Raw genomic sequence first — 19,114 nt, 5'->3', positions numbered from 1 at the left:
ATGCTGAGCTCTGACCTCACCCTCTAGGCCATAGGGAAACAAAGGTTATTTTTCAGAGAAGTGACAAGATCAAAAAGATCACTCTGGTGGTCCTAGGAAAGGTGGACTGGTGAATGGCTCAACTCAGGACTGGGAAGCAAGAGCAAGGAGATTATTTCAAGGGCTCAGGGCTCACTTCCTCCAGAAGAGACTTCGTTGAACCCACGGCCAGGCTGCATTATAAAACATCTTTTTCTGCCCCTAGAACATCTTAGACATACCACATTGGTGACATGAAATTACCTAAGTACGCACTGGCCTCAACAGAAAAGGAAGCACCCTAATCAATTATATATTCCTAAAGACTCCACAGAATCTGCCACGTACACACCTGTTGAGTGGTGAAATGAGGATGTATTTTTGCTGTTGCTGGGGCTGGAAGGACGAGTCTGCGAGGAAACCTTATGTGAGACAAATGCCTGTAGAACATCCTGGCGGAGATGTCCGCCCAAGGACAACAGGGTATACGTGTTTAGCAGTCAGGAGGGGGGTCTAAACTAGGACAGATTTTGCAAATTAAGACTGAGATGGTCCTTAAGGGGACCGCAAGAGGAGGTGGCTAGGGCTAAATCCTGGGCGATGTATCCTAAGTCGGTGAAAGGTCAGAGGCCGAAGCAGCCTAAAAAGAGAAGACAAGAAAAGGAAAATCTCTAGAAAAGATGACTAAGAAAGATAATCAGAAAGGCAGGCAGGGAACCACAAAATGGTCCAGATGAGTTTTGGTCTATCTGAAATCTATTTACATAAAAACAAGGTGCCAACTATTAATCCAGCTCTCAGTCAATTTTTGATAATGTTCTTATTTCAAGACAAAGATTAACAATGAAAGGATAGAAGTCAATTTAGCATATGCATATACATTTCTTTGATTTCTCTGTAAGTTTACTATGTATATGACTAGGTACACAGAAAATAAGCAACATATGTTGCAAGCAAGTGCCAAAATAAAGCACTGGATCATATTCCTTAAACCTCAATAACCATTAGTTGACCATTTTGATTGAAAACTTTGATAACCATTAATTTATGAACTTTTGATTGAAATTATATACTTAAGTCTAAGGCTCACAAGGGTATTGATCAAAGGATCTTATTCATGATCACACCATCACTGTCTACATGAAATATTCTACAATTATGTCTTTGCCATTTTTCTTAAAATAAAGAACATATTTTAGGTATACATGGGTATACTTGGTGCAAGTGAAAATTTAGGAGCTGATTATGAAAAAAAAGGGAAAAATTATGGGGGTAATCCTAATTGTCCTCTTTTTTAAAAAGAGACGGGACATGAGAAGGTCTGTAGAAAAGAATAAATCAACGTGACCTATACTCATGTTTGCTTTGATTATAAACTTAAGAAGTCTGCCTCAGCATACCAATTCTTTTCCTCTCTCTCCCTTGGCACCCCAAAACTTCATGAATTTACTCTCCCTCCAATGTAGAACCCCAAAAACTTGACCTCACATTTTGTAGATTTGACTATGCAAATTATATGCAAAATTGAACTCTGACAAGTAATACCCTAATTAAAATGTTTCCAAATACATTTCAAAAGATCTGAACAGTTTTTACTTTAATTTGTGAACTATTCAATAAATCAGATCATGAGGACACCTGGTTAGTTAGTCATTAATCTGCTTTACAATTTAGCTAATAATGCTCCATTAGAAACGGTTCCAATTAAAATACTCAAATCAGACTAGCATTCTCAATACACTTGATGTCCTCTAAAACCAATAAGCACAAAACTCAGTGTAATTTCTGTTTCTGTATACTCCTTTCAAGGGGCCCTATTACTTCCCTGCAACTTCATGTTTTAACTACATGAATCCAGTGTATGAACCCTAGGAATAAGAACACACTGCGTCTCCAACATATTCTAGATTGGCACTGCTTTGTAAGTTTACTGAAGGGAGATGTTATTTCTCTATATAGCTTTATAATTAAACTTTTTTAAACAATTGAAACATAAATCAAAATTATAAACAGTATCTCTCTAAAACCACATCCTCACTAAAACTCCCAAAGTTTGGTAAAATAATAAATCACAAGTTGAACAAACTCAATTTAAGAAAATGCAATGGGAATTGAAGAATATGGTAGTTGAGGGAGTGGGCCGCTGGCATGCCCTTTTTACAGTGTGTACAACTGCATTAAGATTTCATAACAATAAAAAAAAAAAGGTTTTATAATAAGTGTGGCATTTATGTTTCTCAAAACTATCTTCTATAGCATAGTATGATACAGAAAAAAAGATCCTTTAACAAGAGAAAATGGAATGAATAAATCCACTTGATGATAAAGAAAATCAAAATATGCTTAAGGAAAGACAGCTACATCAAATACTACCATGCACTAAAATTAATCTGACAAACTATGTACATTTTTAGTAATTTTTCCAAATTGAACGGTAAGATGTGAAACTCTGTAATTCAATAGAACAGATCAGTCTGTTTCGCCTAAGTTTCAAAAGTTCTGATGGCATTAACCGTTCTACTACCTTAGAAACAGCAAGCAGTCTTTAAGAACTGTATCCATACATCATGGACTCTCTTGCAATAAAAGGTTTCTGTGTTTTTAAATTAGCATAAAAAAACTCACAATCAGGAGGGAAAAAAACAACACTTTCTCAAACTCCACGTTCTGGTTGGGGTTTTAGGTAAAGAATCAAAGTTTGCCAAAGAGAACAAGAATCTCTGTAAGCATCAAAGCTTTGATGACAAAGAAGCCCTTTGCATATATCCCAGTTTTTATTACTGGGTTACTTTGTTTTAGATGACCTACCCTATGGCCCAGAAATGTTAACTTTTAACAGGACTCATAACCTAACTCACTAATTACTTCTATCTGCTTAGCCACTTGCACAATCCATGTTCCATTCCTGGCTTCAACCAAGACTTAATTTTGTTGTTTTATTTTTAAAGCAGTATTGAATGTCCTACAGAAGGACCTCTTCAATTCTATCTGGAAGTCTGTATTAGAAAACAAACAACAAAAGACTTAACTACTTACCCCAGGCTTCTCCAGTAATACTTAAACCTCTAAGCCAAGAATGCCTTTTAATGGCAGGTCTAGCCTGGGGAGATGGTGATGGGCCTGTCCTCTGACAATCCTGACTATCAAAGCAAGGACCTATGAAGTCAATTTTTCTTACATCTTTCCATTCCCTCTTGGGTCATCAACTCTCACCCTCTACAGGCACACTCAATAACCTAAGGTGTCAAAGGGAGTTCCCATGAGAACTAGCCCAAGCTACCTGCCTTACGTGCCTGTCACTGACAAGGCTCTCCAAGCAATTATAAATGCAATAGAATTCTTAAGACACAAGAACTTCCTCTTTGACTCAGAAGAGTAAGAAAACACGTACAATATAAGTGCAAAGCAATAAATTCTAATCAATGTTGCAAAAGATTCTGTTATTGTAACACCAATCAGCTCAAACTAACTTTCTAAAAACGTTTTTTTTAGGATGGGCTGGCTAACATTCAAAAATTGCCCATTTAAGTTCTTAGCTTACATTCTATTTAAACATTTCTAGAGCAAGTAATGACTATAAATAGACAAAAAAACAAGACAGTATATCTGGACCTAAACCTAAATGTGAAAATGGGTCCACAGGCACACTCTTAACCATTTTTCCAAAGAAATATGTTTAAACGGCTTTACCATGCAGAGCTATGGCTTCCCGGAAGGGTTGCAAATCAGTCTCTACAGATGAGCTAGTTTCCGTTGAAGTAGCTCGGTTAGGGGACACTACAGTCAGTCTTGGGGGAGCTCTAGAGTTTCGTGGTGGAGGAACTTTTCCACACAGGAAGCTGATCAAATCTTCTCTACGAATAGTTCTTCTGCGCTTTTTAACCCAAGCCAACACATCCTTATTGCGTCGCTGATAGCCAATCTGAATTCCAATATCAAAACTCCGCTGATGAGTATCCACGCTTTCTGTTAGAAGAGAATAAGAAAAAAGATACATGATGATCAGTAGAGCCAAGCTGCATTCTCTCTGAAAGAAAACCATTTTACAGGTTAACCAAAATGAGTATCATGAAGTATGGGCTAAGTCTATCAGTAATCTATTAAACTGAACTGTATTTGTATTTCATTCATGTTTGAAATGTTATACATGGCATCTAATCATAATGGTCTAAATTCAGTTAACACATCACATAGTTCTAGAGCTTCCACCTTGTTCCTTTTAAGGAAAGAAAAATTTCAGTAGATAAAAGGGACTACTTACTGTTAGCCAAATTACCACTTTATTAATGCTATTTCCTTAAAAAGTTCACTAGACTTAATCAAGTTAGCTTGTTTAATAATGCTAGGAGTGGGTAAATTATGAAGTGTTTACTGGTGCTATACTATACCCAGCTTCGCCTGAGAGAAAAGGTACACGAGTACCTTGAGAGCCGTACTACTGTCCCCTCACTGCAAGTGAGGAAACAGGCACTGAGTAATTCTACCACAGAATTCAAGAGCTGGAATTTTTGTTCCAGAGTTTGTGGTTCTGAACCACTAAGGTATACCGCTATCTTTCAGAAAACAGTGAATTCTCATGAATTCTAAGTAAGAGCAACACACTGTTTATTGGTTGACTGAACAGTGCAAATCACTCAGGCGTGTTCACCTTCCATGGACCATGTCATTTTGGAGATGTACTCCTACTGACAAGTTCAGCACCAAGAACTGGGAACACTTTCAAAGTAACAGCAAACATTTTAAAAATAATAAGGGAAATTAATTCTGACTGATTACTTAACAAAACCAAACAGCATCATTTCCCTAGGTATGTTTTCATTCTGCTTCCAGCTCCCAACAGTTTTCTGTATTCATAACCACTCCCAAAAGACCCTGTCTTAAAATCTTTCAGACTGGTCTCTCAGTTTCCCTGTAGCTGTCCCCTTGACATACTGAACCGAGTTTTCAACAGAATGATGCCTGCCCTTTAAACTCTACATAATTTTAAAAAGTACTTGGAAATTTAAGTCACTGCAATTTATTTTTAGTTGAGCTGCTATGCTAGCAGAAGATCACCAGTGTATCTTCAATGGCATTAAAGAAGATGGTTCCTTTATCCCTGGACCTTTATAAAAGTACTAATTCTTTTTTTTAACAAGAATCATTCCTCTATAATTTTTCCTTGATTTTTGATTTTTTAATTCTTTGCTACATCTAAAGTAGACTCTGAAGGGAAGAACATAATGAAGAGCTGTGCCCCAGAAAGAAAAGACAATAATCCAGGTGTCACAGAAGCTCCCAAGCTGCATGAACCTGCATCATTAAAAAAGATGGCAAGAAGGCAGCACAAGCAGAACTGTATATAACAAGGCCTATCCCTTAGCAGGTGATCAGTCCTTTCTGCTGAAAAATTAAAAAGAATGGAAGAAGTTGCCATGGGAGTGCTCTAAGAAATATTAAACTCCATTACAACTATGAGAAAGATTATTCTGATTTTAAAGATATACAAAAAGCAACTTGTAAATGATGAACGCCAATGTCTCACTACTAGAAGGGCCAAGTTACAATGTGAATCAATGTCTTCTGACTTCTCATTTCATCATAAACAAAGCAATCATGAACCTCATTTTAAAAATAAATAGCCTTTAAGAGGATAAACAGCACTTTCCCATCTCTTAAAGACTTAGATGAAGCCAGCCTTAGATAAGGGGTGGATAATCTCTAAAATGACCTTGTAAAGCTGTATCTAGACTGTAAGTGATTCTGATAGATCTGGAAGCATTTAAAGAGAAATCAAGTCAACTAAGCCCATCCCATGGGACCAGAGAAGGGAGGATAAACTAGTTACGAACCTACAAGCAACCAGGTTTCTAGAAACCTGCTCTACGTAAGAGAGTTGTTACAATCATGCTCTTCTTAACTAGAGAAGTTTCTGTTTCCAAACAGAATGACTCAGGAAATTTTATTTTTTGAGAACCAAATGGGGGTAGGCCTGGAACTGGAAGTATTAAAAGCTGAAAGCATGAAAGGGGTAAAAGAAACAAGTCTGAGGTAGGCATGGGTAGTGCAAACTAAGATGAAACAGGCATGTAAATGTACACCAGGCAAATGAGACAGTAAGTAAGAAAAATTGAACTTGATGCAAAACTCAAGAGCCAAAGTGAAGGGGCCACATGAGGTGTTTTAAAAAAACACCACCACACACACCCCAACCTGACAATCCCGGGAAGAAAGAGCTTTGCAAAGTTTTAACGTGTTTTGACTGAGGGCACAAGGAAATCCCAAATGCCAGATCTGCAAGGGCTGATGCTTTAATCAGAGCTGAACAAAGTTGGAACACTCAGTATTTGTAGTTTAGAAGGCAGTTATGTAATAAGCTGTGAATCTCTTTTTAAAATGTATGCAACTAACCAATCATTTTACCTCAAAAATTCTGCACAAGTCTCAACATCGGAACCAACCAAAAGCACACTAAAAATCAGGCATTTTGTGAACACACTTTTACAGACCAAGAGTAAAGGAGAAGAAAAGCAGATGTAACATTGAAAATTTCAGGTACACACTTCTGCACTGTCTGGGCATAGTTTGGTTTTATACCACTGACAACATATCCTGAAAGCCAAATCCAATTATTTTACCACTCAGATTAATCCAATCTCAATTATTTCCTTAAATAGAGAATCTTGTATCAACACTAAAGCATTTAAAATAGTCCTTATTATATTTGTGTTTCTATGTGTCTCTTTTTGTATTTTTTGCTTTTGTTTTAAGGATATTTCATTATTTGATACATGAATACTCACAACTGTCAGATCTATATCGTTGTAGTTACTGTTCTTAAAGTGCCCCTCTTTGCTAACAGGTGCTTTTTGACTTGTGTTCAACATTATATGATACTATCATAAAAATTAAAATGTTTTAAAAGTAAAAAATAAAATTTACATAGAAAAATAAATAATAAAATAATAGTCCTTATGTTTAAGAACTTTAAAGAGTTACCTGGCTGAAAACAAAACCCTCCTATTATATCTTGAACTAAGTGAGAACTAAACGCTTCCTGGAGAGTCTTAGGAATAACTAGATTTTAATATATACACAGGTTAATTTAGTGTCCAGTAGGATAATACACACACGTACACAAGGATGGCCTCCTGAAAGCTCTCAACCAAAAACTGCTCCGAATACACCTGAACCAACAACTAGACACCCAAATTCTAGAAGTACAGAGCACAGAAGCTGTGGGGACAGTCTTCTGTCCAATACTTTCACTGATGCCAAAGCCACTGTGGAAAAGGGCCATAAGCTTGAAGGTCAGGCAAAGCCCAAGGGCATCAAAATGTCAATCTAACCTTTAATCACAACACATTCATTTCCTTATTCAAGAAACAAACTGATTCACACAAATCACAGTAGACATCCTATGTTGCACATTGTTTTAAAAATGTTTTTATACAAGTAGCTAAAATTGAATTCAAGGGATTTCTAGAAGTCTCATTTTCCCACCGTTGGCAAGGGGCAGTGGGCAAAGAATCACACCGACTTCTGAGATGAAGACCAAAAGCAGAATTTTCTTACAGGAAATGCAGACACAACGAGGTTTCACTATTTAGTTTTTTGATACTCACATACCTTAAGTGAGCTAGCCAAAACAGATACCCCAATTTCACAAACAAGGAATTGGAACTGAGGCTCAAAGGGCCTTGTCCAAAGTTAGTAAGTGGCAAAGTTCCTTCTACAACACATTTCTTCCTCAACAAAAGAGAAGCCATCTCCCATTCTCCTTAAGAGGATCTACAAACCAGAAAATCACAGTTAAATCAAAGCACACTTCTAAGGAATACTAGTGACTATAAAACATTTGAACTCAGAATTAAATCTGCACTGACCAACTAGCCTGCTGTAGAAAAAAAAATATTTTCAGTGTTTCATTAGAAACAAGTATCTGAGTAATGGCCAAAATAAAACTATTTTTCAATTGTTTTGAGGAAATAATTTCTATGTATTTCCTATCGAAGTCGTATCCAAAAATAAACACTAACTTCTATCTAACTTATACGTGACTTAACCTTCACCTAGCACACACAAAGGATAGGAATCAGGGAAGAATCAGTGGCCACGGTTGCCTACATCCAGACCTTGTCCTCCCTTTCCTAAAGGTACTCCAAGTTTTTGTTTAGATAGCTTTCAGGAAAGCTTCCCCCGCAAGTTGTTCAAAAGGTGAAACTTGCGGTTTACTCCCAAATGAAATGTGTATATACCCAAACTGTGGCTTCGATACTAGTTCTGAGTAACCATGTGACCACCTCTGGCCAAGAGACAGGAAAAGTCATTTACTGGTAGTTCCTGGGAAAGAAGCTTCTGGGCTCTTCCAAGCTCGGGTGAGTGACCCTAGGATGTGAGGTGCCAACATACTGAAATTAGCCTTTCATGACTAAAGCTCACATATGCAGACGCAGGCGCACACACACCACACACACAGTGCAGAGCTGCAGAGCAGGGAGCCCTGAGCCACTAGACTCAGTCAGTCCCACCTTTAGGCTTCAAGTTAGAGAGCAGCCAATCCATGTCCACATCACTGAAGTCAGCATGATGTATATTTTCTGGTATTTGCAGCCAAAACATTCTTTTACAGAGAAGTTATACATAACAAAATAACTGTCTTCCATAAAACTTCACTAAGAATCTACAAATGCTATTAACGATGCTGTTTCCTAGAATAAGCCTAAGAATAAAGTAAGACTCAGGGTTTCTAACTGTAATCCATACTAGGGTGTTTTGAACAGTCTCAAAGCTCAGTAGTTTTTTTCCAGCAAGAAGAGTCACAAACCAACTCCAGAAAGCCAAAAGCAAGCTGAAATTTCACTATCTGCCTCCAGATAGAATATGCTTTCTTGGACAATTTGTTTATACACCAGTCACTCGTCCACAAGCTCTCCGTATGCTCAGCTCACTTTCGGTTTACATACAAGTAAGTCCAAGAAGGCCCCACTGAAGTGAGACAACGTATTATAAAGAAGATTTGACATCAAGATGGCTCAAAGATAAGGACTTTTAAAGGTATTATACTGTTTTTCTCACCTGTTAATCCTATTTACATTTAGCCCTTTTAGGGAAAGACAAAGTACACACCAGAAAGATTATTCCAATACAATAAAGACAAAATCTAAATGAGAATTTCATTTTAAAGCACTACTCATAGCCAGAAACATCATTTGAAAAATAGAACCTGACCTGCAACAGTCTATGCTTGAGGACTCACCACACGCCACACGAAGAGCTTGTACTCTAAGTTGTAGGTACTTTTTCCCACTTACAGTGGAGGAAATGAAGGCGCACAATGGTGAAATACTTTTGTTCCATTATCTGTCTCCAGAACCATACAGCTGAACAGTCTAAAATGTGAACTAGAGCAATCTCAAGAAGACTCCATGATAAAGATGTAGCCTGCCATCTGCAAGTACTGCTAGAGCAACAGGAGCAACAGTCACACTTGGGGCAAAAATGCCGTTCAAGGAGAAACCCAGAAACATCTTTAATAGGAACAGTATCAAGAGGAACTCTAAACATAACGTGGTAAACTGGTACACAAATAAAGTTTCAGACAGTTTTAAAATGTGGAGGCAAAGAAATGGAGCTCAACATAAAACAAAAATCAAAGAAGAAAAATATTCCAAGGTTGAGAGAAATACCAGAGAAGTGGTGAGAAGTGGCTCCGCTGGGTGTGACCAGGTGCTGGCTCACAGGTGGATACTGAAGAGCGAGAGCAGCAGTAGCACCTCTGGCTGACCACGAGGCTCCACAGGACAGCCCTGTCCTAGGACAGCCACCAGTGCAACCTCTCAACTGAGCAAGTACCCCGAACAGTAAAAGGAATTCAGAATTCGGTAAGAATATATTCCTAATGAGTCGTCAGGAGAGAAACTGAAACAGGTCACCCAAGGAAATGGGAGGTGGATTTAAGAAGCAAACACAGGCTTGAGCAAGCATTTCTCAAGTAAGCACCAACTTGGGCTAGGTTAAAACCACCTCAGTAACTTTTCACTCCCTTTAGTTGCAGATATCAAAAAATGTACTAAACCAGCAACACAGCATCACTGGATATTTAACAAACATTCCTTTTAGATTTACCCAAAGTGAAAACAAAATCAATCAGAACTTTTCTTCCCTTCCAAACAAGGATGCTAAATTGTGATCCAACTTATTATGTGGAATAGAAGAAACCATACATTCCAATTTGCCAAATTCTGTCCACACTGAGAACACAATCCACTCCCCTCCAAATACTTCCAGCCATATTCAACCAAACCAACTGAATTTTCAAGTTTTCAAAACCCCACAGGCAATCAAAAGGGGCCCTCTACTAGACTTTTATCTCAATTCTGACCTTCTCATGTGTTCATTTTAGGTGTTATCAAGAATCTGGTGAAAAAAAAAAAAAGCCAACTTCTACTAGGCTGCGAAATGAGCCATTTTTAGCTTGCCAGATAAGTGCTTAATCATACAAAATACAAGAGCATTACCCACTTAACAGGGATCCTTCAAAATCTCCCCCCATGTAAATTACATTTGAATATTTAATCAGAACTGTGAACACTCAATTTACCACTACTCACTGCTGTATGCACTGTGATAAATTTATTTGTTCTATTTAAGGTACCCAATTATTCTTACAGCTGCATTCTTGTTCTCTAAAGACCACACCCTTAAAGAAGAATGTGAGGATCTGGAAAGCTTATCCACTTTCCCTGAATCAGTGAAGAATAGAATGATGTTGCTATCCTACCAAATTCCACAAACCACAATTAACCATTCCTAAGGTAAAAAGGGATGTACTTCATTTTACAGAAATAGGATACAAAATAAAACTAAGGCTAGATTAATAATCCAGCATTTCCAATAATGCAAGAACTTCATGTGATATTTATTTTAAAAGAAATTTAATGTCTTTAAGTTTTCTGAACAAAGAAAACTAGTACATTATAAAAAGCAATTTCAAACTAAGTAATCAAATTAGGGAATACTTCAGAGCTCACCTTCTGAGCACATCTTTTCATATGAAGAATTAGCACTAAAGAGAGCTGCCAGCTGTAGCCCTAAAAGAGATACTTTCCAAGAGCACACAAAAGCACCAAAAACTAAAAATTAGAGGCCATTCAGTTTTGTATGGCCTCACTGAAAAGCCTGAAGAGACACAGAAAAGACTAAAAATGTGTTACCTTCCCCTTAAAACAAAATAACTGCAAAAATAGTGAGCTGATAAACAGTGATACCTCCACAACAGAATGCTACTCAGCAAAAAACCAAAAACTCCATACAAAAAAGAAAACTATTTAATACCTGCAATGTGAACTCAAAGGATCAATCTCAGAAACATTACGGGAAGTGGAAAAGTCAGGCACAAAAGGCTACACACCATAAGGAAACATTACGGAAACTCGAAAACCATATATATAGCTATCAGGGGTGGGAGTGGGATGGCAAGGAATATATATTACATTTACCAACAATGCATGCTTGTCAAACTCAACCTGTACATCTTAAAAGGGTGATTTTACCTGTGTAAATTATACTTAAGAAAGCTGAGTTTCTTAAAAAAATGTTTCAGTATTATTTTAAAACTCCCTGTCTGGGTGAAACCAAAAGCCATTCCAAAAAGTGTTCAAAATTCTCTATCAGTAATGGACGTTAAAGTCAAAATTTAAGGAACTCAGATACATAAAAATCAAAGTTGACCACTAGGGCACCATTGAATCATGTTTCCCTTTTCTCAGTAAACCTACACTATCGGTTCCTCATTCCCTAAAATTAACGTTCTACTCACCAGTTTCAGTTACATCCTCAAATTACCATTCCAAAAAACTGCAGTCTACCCAAGAAATCCAAAATAAGGAACATTTTTTTTCTATTGAATGCTATCTTAATTTGCTCATTCTTACCCAGTAAGAATCTGGGAATCAAGTCCCTGCACAGCCTGTTTTAACCTATTTTGCTAATTTTAAAATGCACAAAGCTCGACTGCAGTTATCAGCCGGTTCTCGAGGTTTAGAAGCGTTTAATTACATTTTTAGTAAGATTAACACTCAAATTCAAATCCTTTTTCCACAAAAAACCTTGCCAGAAATCAAAACCAAATTTCCAAATCTTCAAAATGAGTAAAGCACAAAACCTATACCCATTGTTACTGAGAGTTTGATGGGCAAGAACATTTATTTACGGATCTTCACGTGGGGCAGGGGAATTAACTGCAGAGGCACTACCATCAAACACAAATCAATTCAAATTGATCAGATTTCCTACCAACAATGTACAGATGCGTAAGGTAGCTTTGAAGGCTTGTGTCCGACGGAGTTGCGAAGTAGCAGCATGTTAATATGCGCAGACTATTCCAATTAGCTAGTTTGCGACACAGTTAAATGCTAAGCCACTATGACGCTCGAAAATGCCTAATTCCAGAAAATCTTTTCTATGAGGCGCTTTTCCAGAAGCACCTCCTACCTCTCCGACTAGAGATACAAACTATTCTTTTCCCTGGGTGCCAGAGAAGCACATTTCATCGTCTCCCTGATCTGGGCCTCTGAACCTCGGCACTACTGACGTTTGAGACATGGGTGTGGGGAGGCTGTCTAGGGCACCTCAGAATATTCAGCAGCCTCCTCTCACTCAAAAGAGCCCCAGACATTGTCAAATGTCGCCGACAGATGAAGGGATCAAACACCTCCAGCTAAACATCAGTTATCTAGTTTTATAACACCCGGAATTCTCAAGTTGCGAGGTATTCAGTTAGCGGCTGGATTCAGGAAAAGGAAACACTACGGCGACCTGGGTCCAAGCAAAGGTGGCCGATGCACTCGGAACGCCGGGCTTACACCCTGACGCAGGCTGCCCTTCCCCTTAGTCGGCAATGCAGCAAGGTTATCTTTACCTTTGTAGAGATTGGTGACGGCGGTGGCTGCGTTTTGGAAGGGGACCCAGAGAGAAAGTCCTGGCTGCTGACACACTCGGTCTGAAAAACGACAAAAGGGGGCCGGGGGGGGGGGGGAGAAAAAAGAAACACACAAAAACAGGGAGAGAAAGAAAAAGAAATGTTACTTGGGCGTCAATCACTCCGGAACGGCCATATTAGGTTTCGCCATTTTGTTCAAGGATTTCGGGATCCCGCACTGGGTAGGAGGACGGCAGGAAGGGGGTCGCGGCGGGGTGGCCCGGTGACTCGCGGGGGTCGAGGGAGCAGCCGGGGGCCGAGCCGCGGCGGAGGGAGGCGCCTTCTCGCAGTCCCCGCCCCGAGGCCGGCTCCGGCACAATAGGGCCGGCCGGCCGCCTCCCTTCGCCATTTTGTGACCGGGGGCCCCTCCCCTACCCTCCCGGGCCCGGGGCGCCCCGCCGCCCGGCTGCAGGAGCGGGCGGGCCCCCCAAGCGGCCCCAAACGGGAGCGCCCCCCGCGCGGGCCCCCGGGCGCCTCCCGAGGGCCTGCCTCCCGCGGCGCCATCTTGCGGGGAGGGGGCGGCGGGGCTGCGGCGCTGCGGCCGGACCCCGCCAGCCGCCCCCAGCCAGCAGCCCCCGGGGCTCTCAGCCGACGGCTGGGCCCCAGGCGGCAGCGGGGGCGGCAGCGCAAAATGGCGGCGGCGGCGGCCCTCACCTTTGTAGAGCTGGGCCACGGCGGTGGCCGAGTTCTGGAAGAGGTGCCACAGCTTCTGCTGCTTGTGCTCGGGCTGCGCGGCGGCCGCCGCCTCCTCCTGCAGCTCCGGGGGCAGCTGCTCGTCCTGTTCAGCCTCGGCCAGGCACTGCCGCTCCCACTTGGAGAACCAGTGCTCGGGCCCGTGCTCCTGGATCTCGGCCTCGCCCTCCTCCTTCCGCTCCTCCATCCTCCGCGGCCTTCCGCGGCCTCGCCGCCGCCGCCGCCGCGTCCTCCTCAGGCGGGGCACCCGCTGGAGCGTCGTCGTCGAGCGGCCTAGAGGCGGGGCCCAGCGGCCGGCGACGGCTCCTCGCGGCGGCCCAGACCTCCTGCACCCCGACGGCCTGCGAGCCCCGTCCCGCGGCCCCGGGCTGCCCGGAACGACCCCCGCCCCGGGCCTCCCCACCCCCGAGCCCCGCCGAAGGTCGCCGCGGACCGAATGAACGCCGCCGCCCCTCGCCTCGCCGGCCTGAACTCGTCTACCGCCCCGCCATGCCGCCGCGGCCTCCCTAAGGCCGCCACCACAGACTGCCGAGCTCTCCGCGAAGCCCGGCCTGCGCCGACGAGCCCACCCCAACGACTGAGGAACGTCGCCGCCGCCGCCGCCGTCGACGCCTCTGCGGCTGCTGGTCCCCGCCCTCCCCCGCCCACATGCTGACTGGGGAAGCACCGCCCACTCGGCCCCGGCTTCCCTGCCCGGTTGGGGAGCGCCCGCTTCGAGGGCCCCCATTGGCCCGACCCGGCAGGTTCCGCTTGCGGGCCTCTGGACACAGCGCTGTGATTGGTTCGTCGGCCTGTCCGCCTGACGTAACCAATGGGCGGGGGAAAGGGAGTGAATGTCAGGAAGGATGAAGACGGGGAAGGAGGGGGAGGAGCTGACAGTCGTTGCGCCCGGGCCAGCCGAGGGAAAAAAAAAAAGACAAAGAAATGCGCCTGCGCACTTGCTTGCGGCCCCCAGCTGCGGGGCGAAGGGCGGGAGTCACGTGACCCGGTCTAGAGACCGCACCCCGCGGGGGCTTTTCCGGCGCTTACAGCCCCAGGGGACGCAAAATCGAGTTCAGCAACCGGGACGGAGGGGTGTGGTGGGTGGCAGCCTGCTACTCCAGCCCCGTGGGCTTCCAAAGGTAGGAGAGAAGTGGGGAAAGTGAATTAAACACCCAACTTGAGTCCAAGTTTGCAAAATGCCTCTCCCATCTGTTTATTTCAGAGACCCATTTCTTAGATGGGCAAGTTGAGCCTTAGAGTCCAAAGAAAAACTTCCAAGTTGCTAGGCCAGCGGGCCCCTCCTCCAGCCTGCTCGGCGGCCAGTGCGCACGCGGCTCCGTACGCGTCACGCGTGGCGGGGGCGCTCCCGCCCGTCCCCTGCAGGCGTTCAGGCGTCCTTGGGAGACACCGCTTCTTGACAAACTGCAGCGGCCACCCAGGCGGACCGCGAAGCCGAGAATAAACCCAGGCAGGAGAGCGGGTGCCGAGGCCGGGCCTTGTCTACACTTTCGCGAAGTTGACGGCCCCCGCACCTGTCCCAAAAAGCACACTCCTGGGCCACGTGCGGCCGCCTTCGTCACGCGCCAGCCCCCGCCTCCTCCGGCCGGAATCCGCGTGGCCGCTCCAAGTGGGAGGCCCGGCTTCCAGGGAGAAAGTTCTGCGCCAACTTCTCGTTAACCCGCCGTGTGCAATCGCCTTGTCACCCTCGGCGAATCCGGGCTGCGCGCCTGCTGTGAGCCGGGCGCCGAGCTGCGGGCTGCGGTCACCCGGCCGGGGGCATACGCCGGGGTTCAAGGTCTGGGGAGGAAGCAGCCACGTAAAGGGGTGATGACCGCACAGAGGCAGAACTGGCTGTGTAGACTCACACGCTGGCGGCGGGGGCTTGAGCCACTCACTGTGGGGCTTGGAGAAGTCCGCCCTGCCAGAGCGAGCTTCTGCAGAGCAACTTGGCTCCAAAGCCATCACCTTTGGAATTAAATCTGACCTCCTCACTGCGGGCTACTAATTCCTGCAAGATCTGGCCCTGCCTGTTCTGTGTTCATCTGAAGGCCACCCTGCTTGCTTGTTCTGCCCAGCGACACTGGCCTTCTTTGAGACACCAAGTTCTTTTCTGCTTCAGGGCCTTTGCCCTTGCAGTTCCCTCTCTCTGGAATCTTCTCTTCGTTGTCACCATTCTTCAGGGCTCTGCTCAAATGGCCCAGAAGCAGAGACCCCCTTCTCAGACCAGCCCTGTTAAAGTACCACCCTCCACACTCTGTATTGATTGGTTTTATTTTTTCAAGCTTGTATCACTATCTGAAATGATTTATGTCTCCTCTCACCAAGAAGTACGTTCTTGGAGGACAGGGATTTGGGCAGTCTTGTTCCTGGTAGAATCTTAAAAAAAAAAAGTAGGAAGAAAGGGGGAAGGAGGCCATGGCAGAAAGGACATGCCATGGAAAAGTAGGGGTAATAGAAGAACCCCAAGTTCATTAGGCCAACCGGAGTGGGAGCCGGCAGCAGGCAGGGCACTTTGTCTACTCAGTATTAAAGGCACACAGACTAGGTTCTGTTTTATACAGGCACTACAAAAACAATTTATTGATTCTATAATATAAACAAAATTTTTTTTCAATAGGAAAAATTCTTCACTTATTTTTACAGCACAATAATTTGAGTCTTGACGTTTTCTGTGATAAGTGAGATTTTTCTGGGACCTATCAAGGTTTTAAATCACACACACACACAAGAAATGACTGGAGACCAGGCTACTGTTAGATGATTCTTTTTTTTTTTTTTCCATTCTAAATTGTCTTTTAAAAAACCTAAGCAACAGTATAACACATCCACACCTGGTAAGTGCTCACAGCCGACCTGCAAAAGCTGTGGAGTGAGGCTCACAAGTGGCCACTGTGAAATCCAGCGTGTGCCAAAGGCTGTTTCCCAGTGGTGAGAATCAGGGAGGGCTTCCTGGAGGAGGAAGCATTTTCCCTAGGCCCTGAAGCACAGGCAAGGCTCCCGGAAGGGAGAGGCCCCTCAGAGTGAAGGGACCCATAGATTCAAAGGCACAGAAGTGGAAATGGCTGAAGGAACTAGGAATGATCTGGTTTGACTTGAACATTTCCTTTCTGAGGATGATGAGCTCATGCCATCTAGTTTGGCTTTCTAAATAATTGGACAGGTACTTTCTAGCTGTATGTCCTCGGGCAAATTACTAAGTCTCTCTGAGCAGGATAAATGGAGATGATGTCAGAAGTCCTAGGGTTCACTCTCAGGATTAAATGATAATAAGTGAGAAAAGAACTGAATGGCACACAAAATCACTCAATAAAGGCTAGTACTTAAGGGGTCTGGGAAAGTGCTCCTGGGTGAGCCTCCAGCCTCCAGTCTAGGAGGCTGTATGAGCCACAGTGAATATGACATCTCTCAGCTAAGCTCTGGAAACTTCACATCCATTTAAAGTAACTAGAGCTTGATGACTCAAGAAAATGTGGGTTAATGTATACTTTCAATTTTAACATCCTTCCCGGCTTTTCATTATCTATGGAAACACTTTTTAACATAAAAGTTCTATTGCACAGCTTGTTATGAAATCGATCTTTTGTTTTCCATTTTGTCATCTATCCTGGGCCTCTTCTCCATGTCAATAATATAGTAGTCTCATTCCCTCTTATTAATAGTCATATGGCATCCCATGGTATGGGCAGATCATAATGCATTTAAGTTCTCTGCTAAAGGGCATTTAGATTTTCAGTGTTTTAATATAATACATTTATTCAGCATCCTTGTGCATTTATATTTCCACATTCATGCAATTAACTTCCTTTGTATAAATTTCACAAAATAGAAACATTGGGTGAAAGCACTATATTTTTCTATTTTCCCTAGTTCTACTATTACTATTATATTATTACTAGTATTATTATTAGTTATAATTATTACTGTACTATTACTATTATAGGTACCCTACATTTCAATTTTAGGAAGTCCAATTATATGAATATAAAGTGAAAGTTATTCTACTTCCCTCATTATAGATCCTCCTCAGTCCTATTCCCAAGAAATAACAACCTCTAAAAACTGTCCCTGTGTATGTCATATAAGGTATACATGTAGCTATATGCATATATATCCCCCCTTAAGGTAAAAAAAGGTGATTCATTTGGTGTATACTATGACACAGACTTTTTTCTCTTAACATAATTTGGACATCTTTCCATGTCAGGACATAAATTCTTTTAAAATAATGTGAAGCATTTCAGTGTATGGACTGATTATAAAGTTTTTAACAGGTTTTCTAGAGTTGGAAATTTAGTTTGTGACCAGTCTCTGGCTATAAGAAACAATGCTGTAATGAACATCTTTGCATATATGTGCTGCAGGGAACATTCTCCCGTGTATGTAACATATATGTGTGTAAATATATATCTTCAGAAATGGTATTTTGGGGTCAAAGGTATATGAATTAAATACTTTATAAGAAGTTTCGAAAATGCCCTTCGGAAAGGCAGGACTTGGTACTGCTTCCAGTGGTACATAGTCCTGTCGATAGTATTATAAAAAAACTTTGTACTTTGCTGATCAAATAAGTGAAAAAAGAGTATTCCTTTGTAGTTGTACTTTGATTAGCCCAGTTCCCCAGCTTGTCAGTGTTTTTTTTTTTTAATTTTGTTTATGCTTTTTCTGTTTTTCTTGCCTTGCAATTTTTTTTTAAATAGGCAAATCTTTTATAGTTTCTGAGTTTTGCGTCAGGCTTACAGAGGTTTTCCACACTCCAAGATTGTGATCGAATTAAAACTGAAAAGGCAGCCCGTGTGTTTCCTCACGTATTTGACTACTGATCAGAAATGTCAAGAGACTAAAGGATACCAATAGCTTCTCACAATATAGAATGCCCGCATTCATCACAGTAGGAAGCAAAAGTGGTCTCATGGGTTAATTACTGCCGGAAAGGTCAAAGTTAGACACAAGGACACACGTCAAAAGACATGAATAAGTCAAATAACATCCTAAGCACAAAAAGGCAACACTAATAACAAGATAAAATAAAACATCCTTTATTGCACATTTAGCAGCATACAAATCAGCAAGCATGTCTGAATAAGAGCAATGACTTTGTGTGTTTTGATATATTATCCATTCAAGTTTAGGACCAGTGTTGACACATTAAGTGCATTGACTCCTGCATTTCGCTTCTGTTGCAGGGACTATGAGAAGTCCTGTTCGGCACATGCAGGTTTTAGCAGAGGAAAGAACACAGCTTGCCCATTTTGCCGCCTCCTGACCTGGCTTCAAAAGTTACACGCTGCTTCATCTTTGACAACCCACATCTTTGCATGTGCTTATTGGTCATTTGTTTATCTTCTTTGGAGAAACATCTGTTCAAGTCCTCTGCTCATTTTTCAATTGGGTTGATTTTTATTATTGGGTTGTCAGATTTCTTTATATATTCCAGATACCAATCCCTTATCCAGATAGATG

The 19,114-nt window shown here is 42.5% G+C and overlaps 1 protein-coding gene and 1 long non-coding RNA gene across 3 annotated transcripts in view; one reads left to right on the top strand and one right to left on the bottom strand.

Moving 5' to 3' along the window:
• HAPSTR1 (HUWE1 associated protein modifying stress responses) overlaps positions 1-14,240 on the bottom strand; it is a 30,007-nt gene extending 15,767 nt beyond the window's left edge. Inside the window, exons 1-3 of one of the 2 annotated variants that reach the window (XM_074346758.1) lie at positions 13,634-14,240; positions 12,920-13,000; positions 3,709-3,984 (exon numbers count right to left, since the gene is read on the bottom strand). In XM_074346758.1, coding sequence (XP_074202859.1) covers positions 3,709-3,984; positions 12,920-13,000; positions 13,634-13,859 — 583 coding nt within the window. In that variant the 5' untranslated portion in view covers positions 13,860-14,240. The remainder of the gene's footprint in view (positions 1-3,708; positions 3,985-12,919; positions 13,001-13,633) is intronic. The other variant, XM_074346760.1, reaches the window with a different exon arrangement.
• A 34-nt stretch (positions 14,241-14,274) lies between these two features.
• On the top strand, positions 14,275-18,075 carry LOC141573937 (uncharacterized). Its single transcript, XR_012500419.1, has 2 exons — positions 14,275-14,793; positions 14,877-18,075. It is a non-coding gene; the product is annotated as an uncharacterized LOC141573937 (long non-coding RNA).
• Positions 18,076-19,114: the final 1,039 nt, after the last annotated feature.

This window comes from Camelus bactrianus, chromosome 18, assembly GCF_048773025.1.
Source record: "Camelus bactrianus isolate YW-2024 breed Bactrian camel chromosome 18, ASM4877302v1, whole genome shotgun sequence".
NCBI lineage: Eukaryota > Metazoa > Chordata > Mammalia > Artiodactyla > Camelidae > Camelus > Camelus bactrianus.
This window is presented reverse-complemented; position numbering and strand designations above follow the sequence as displayed.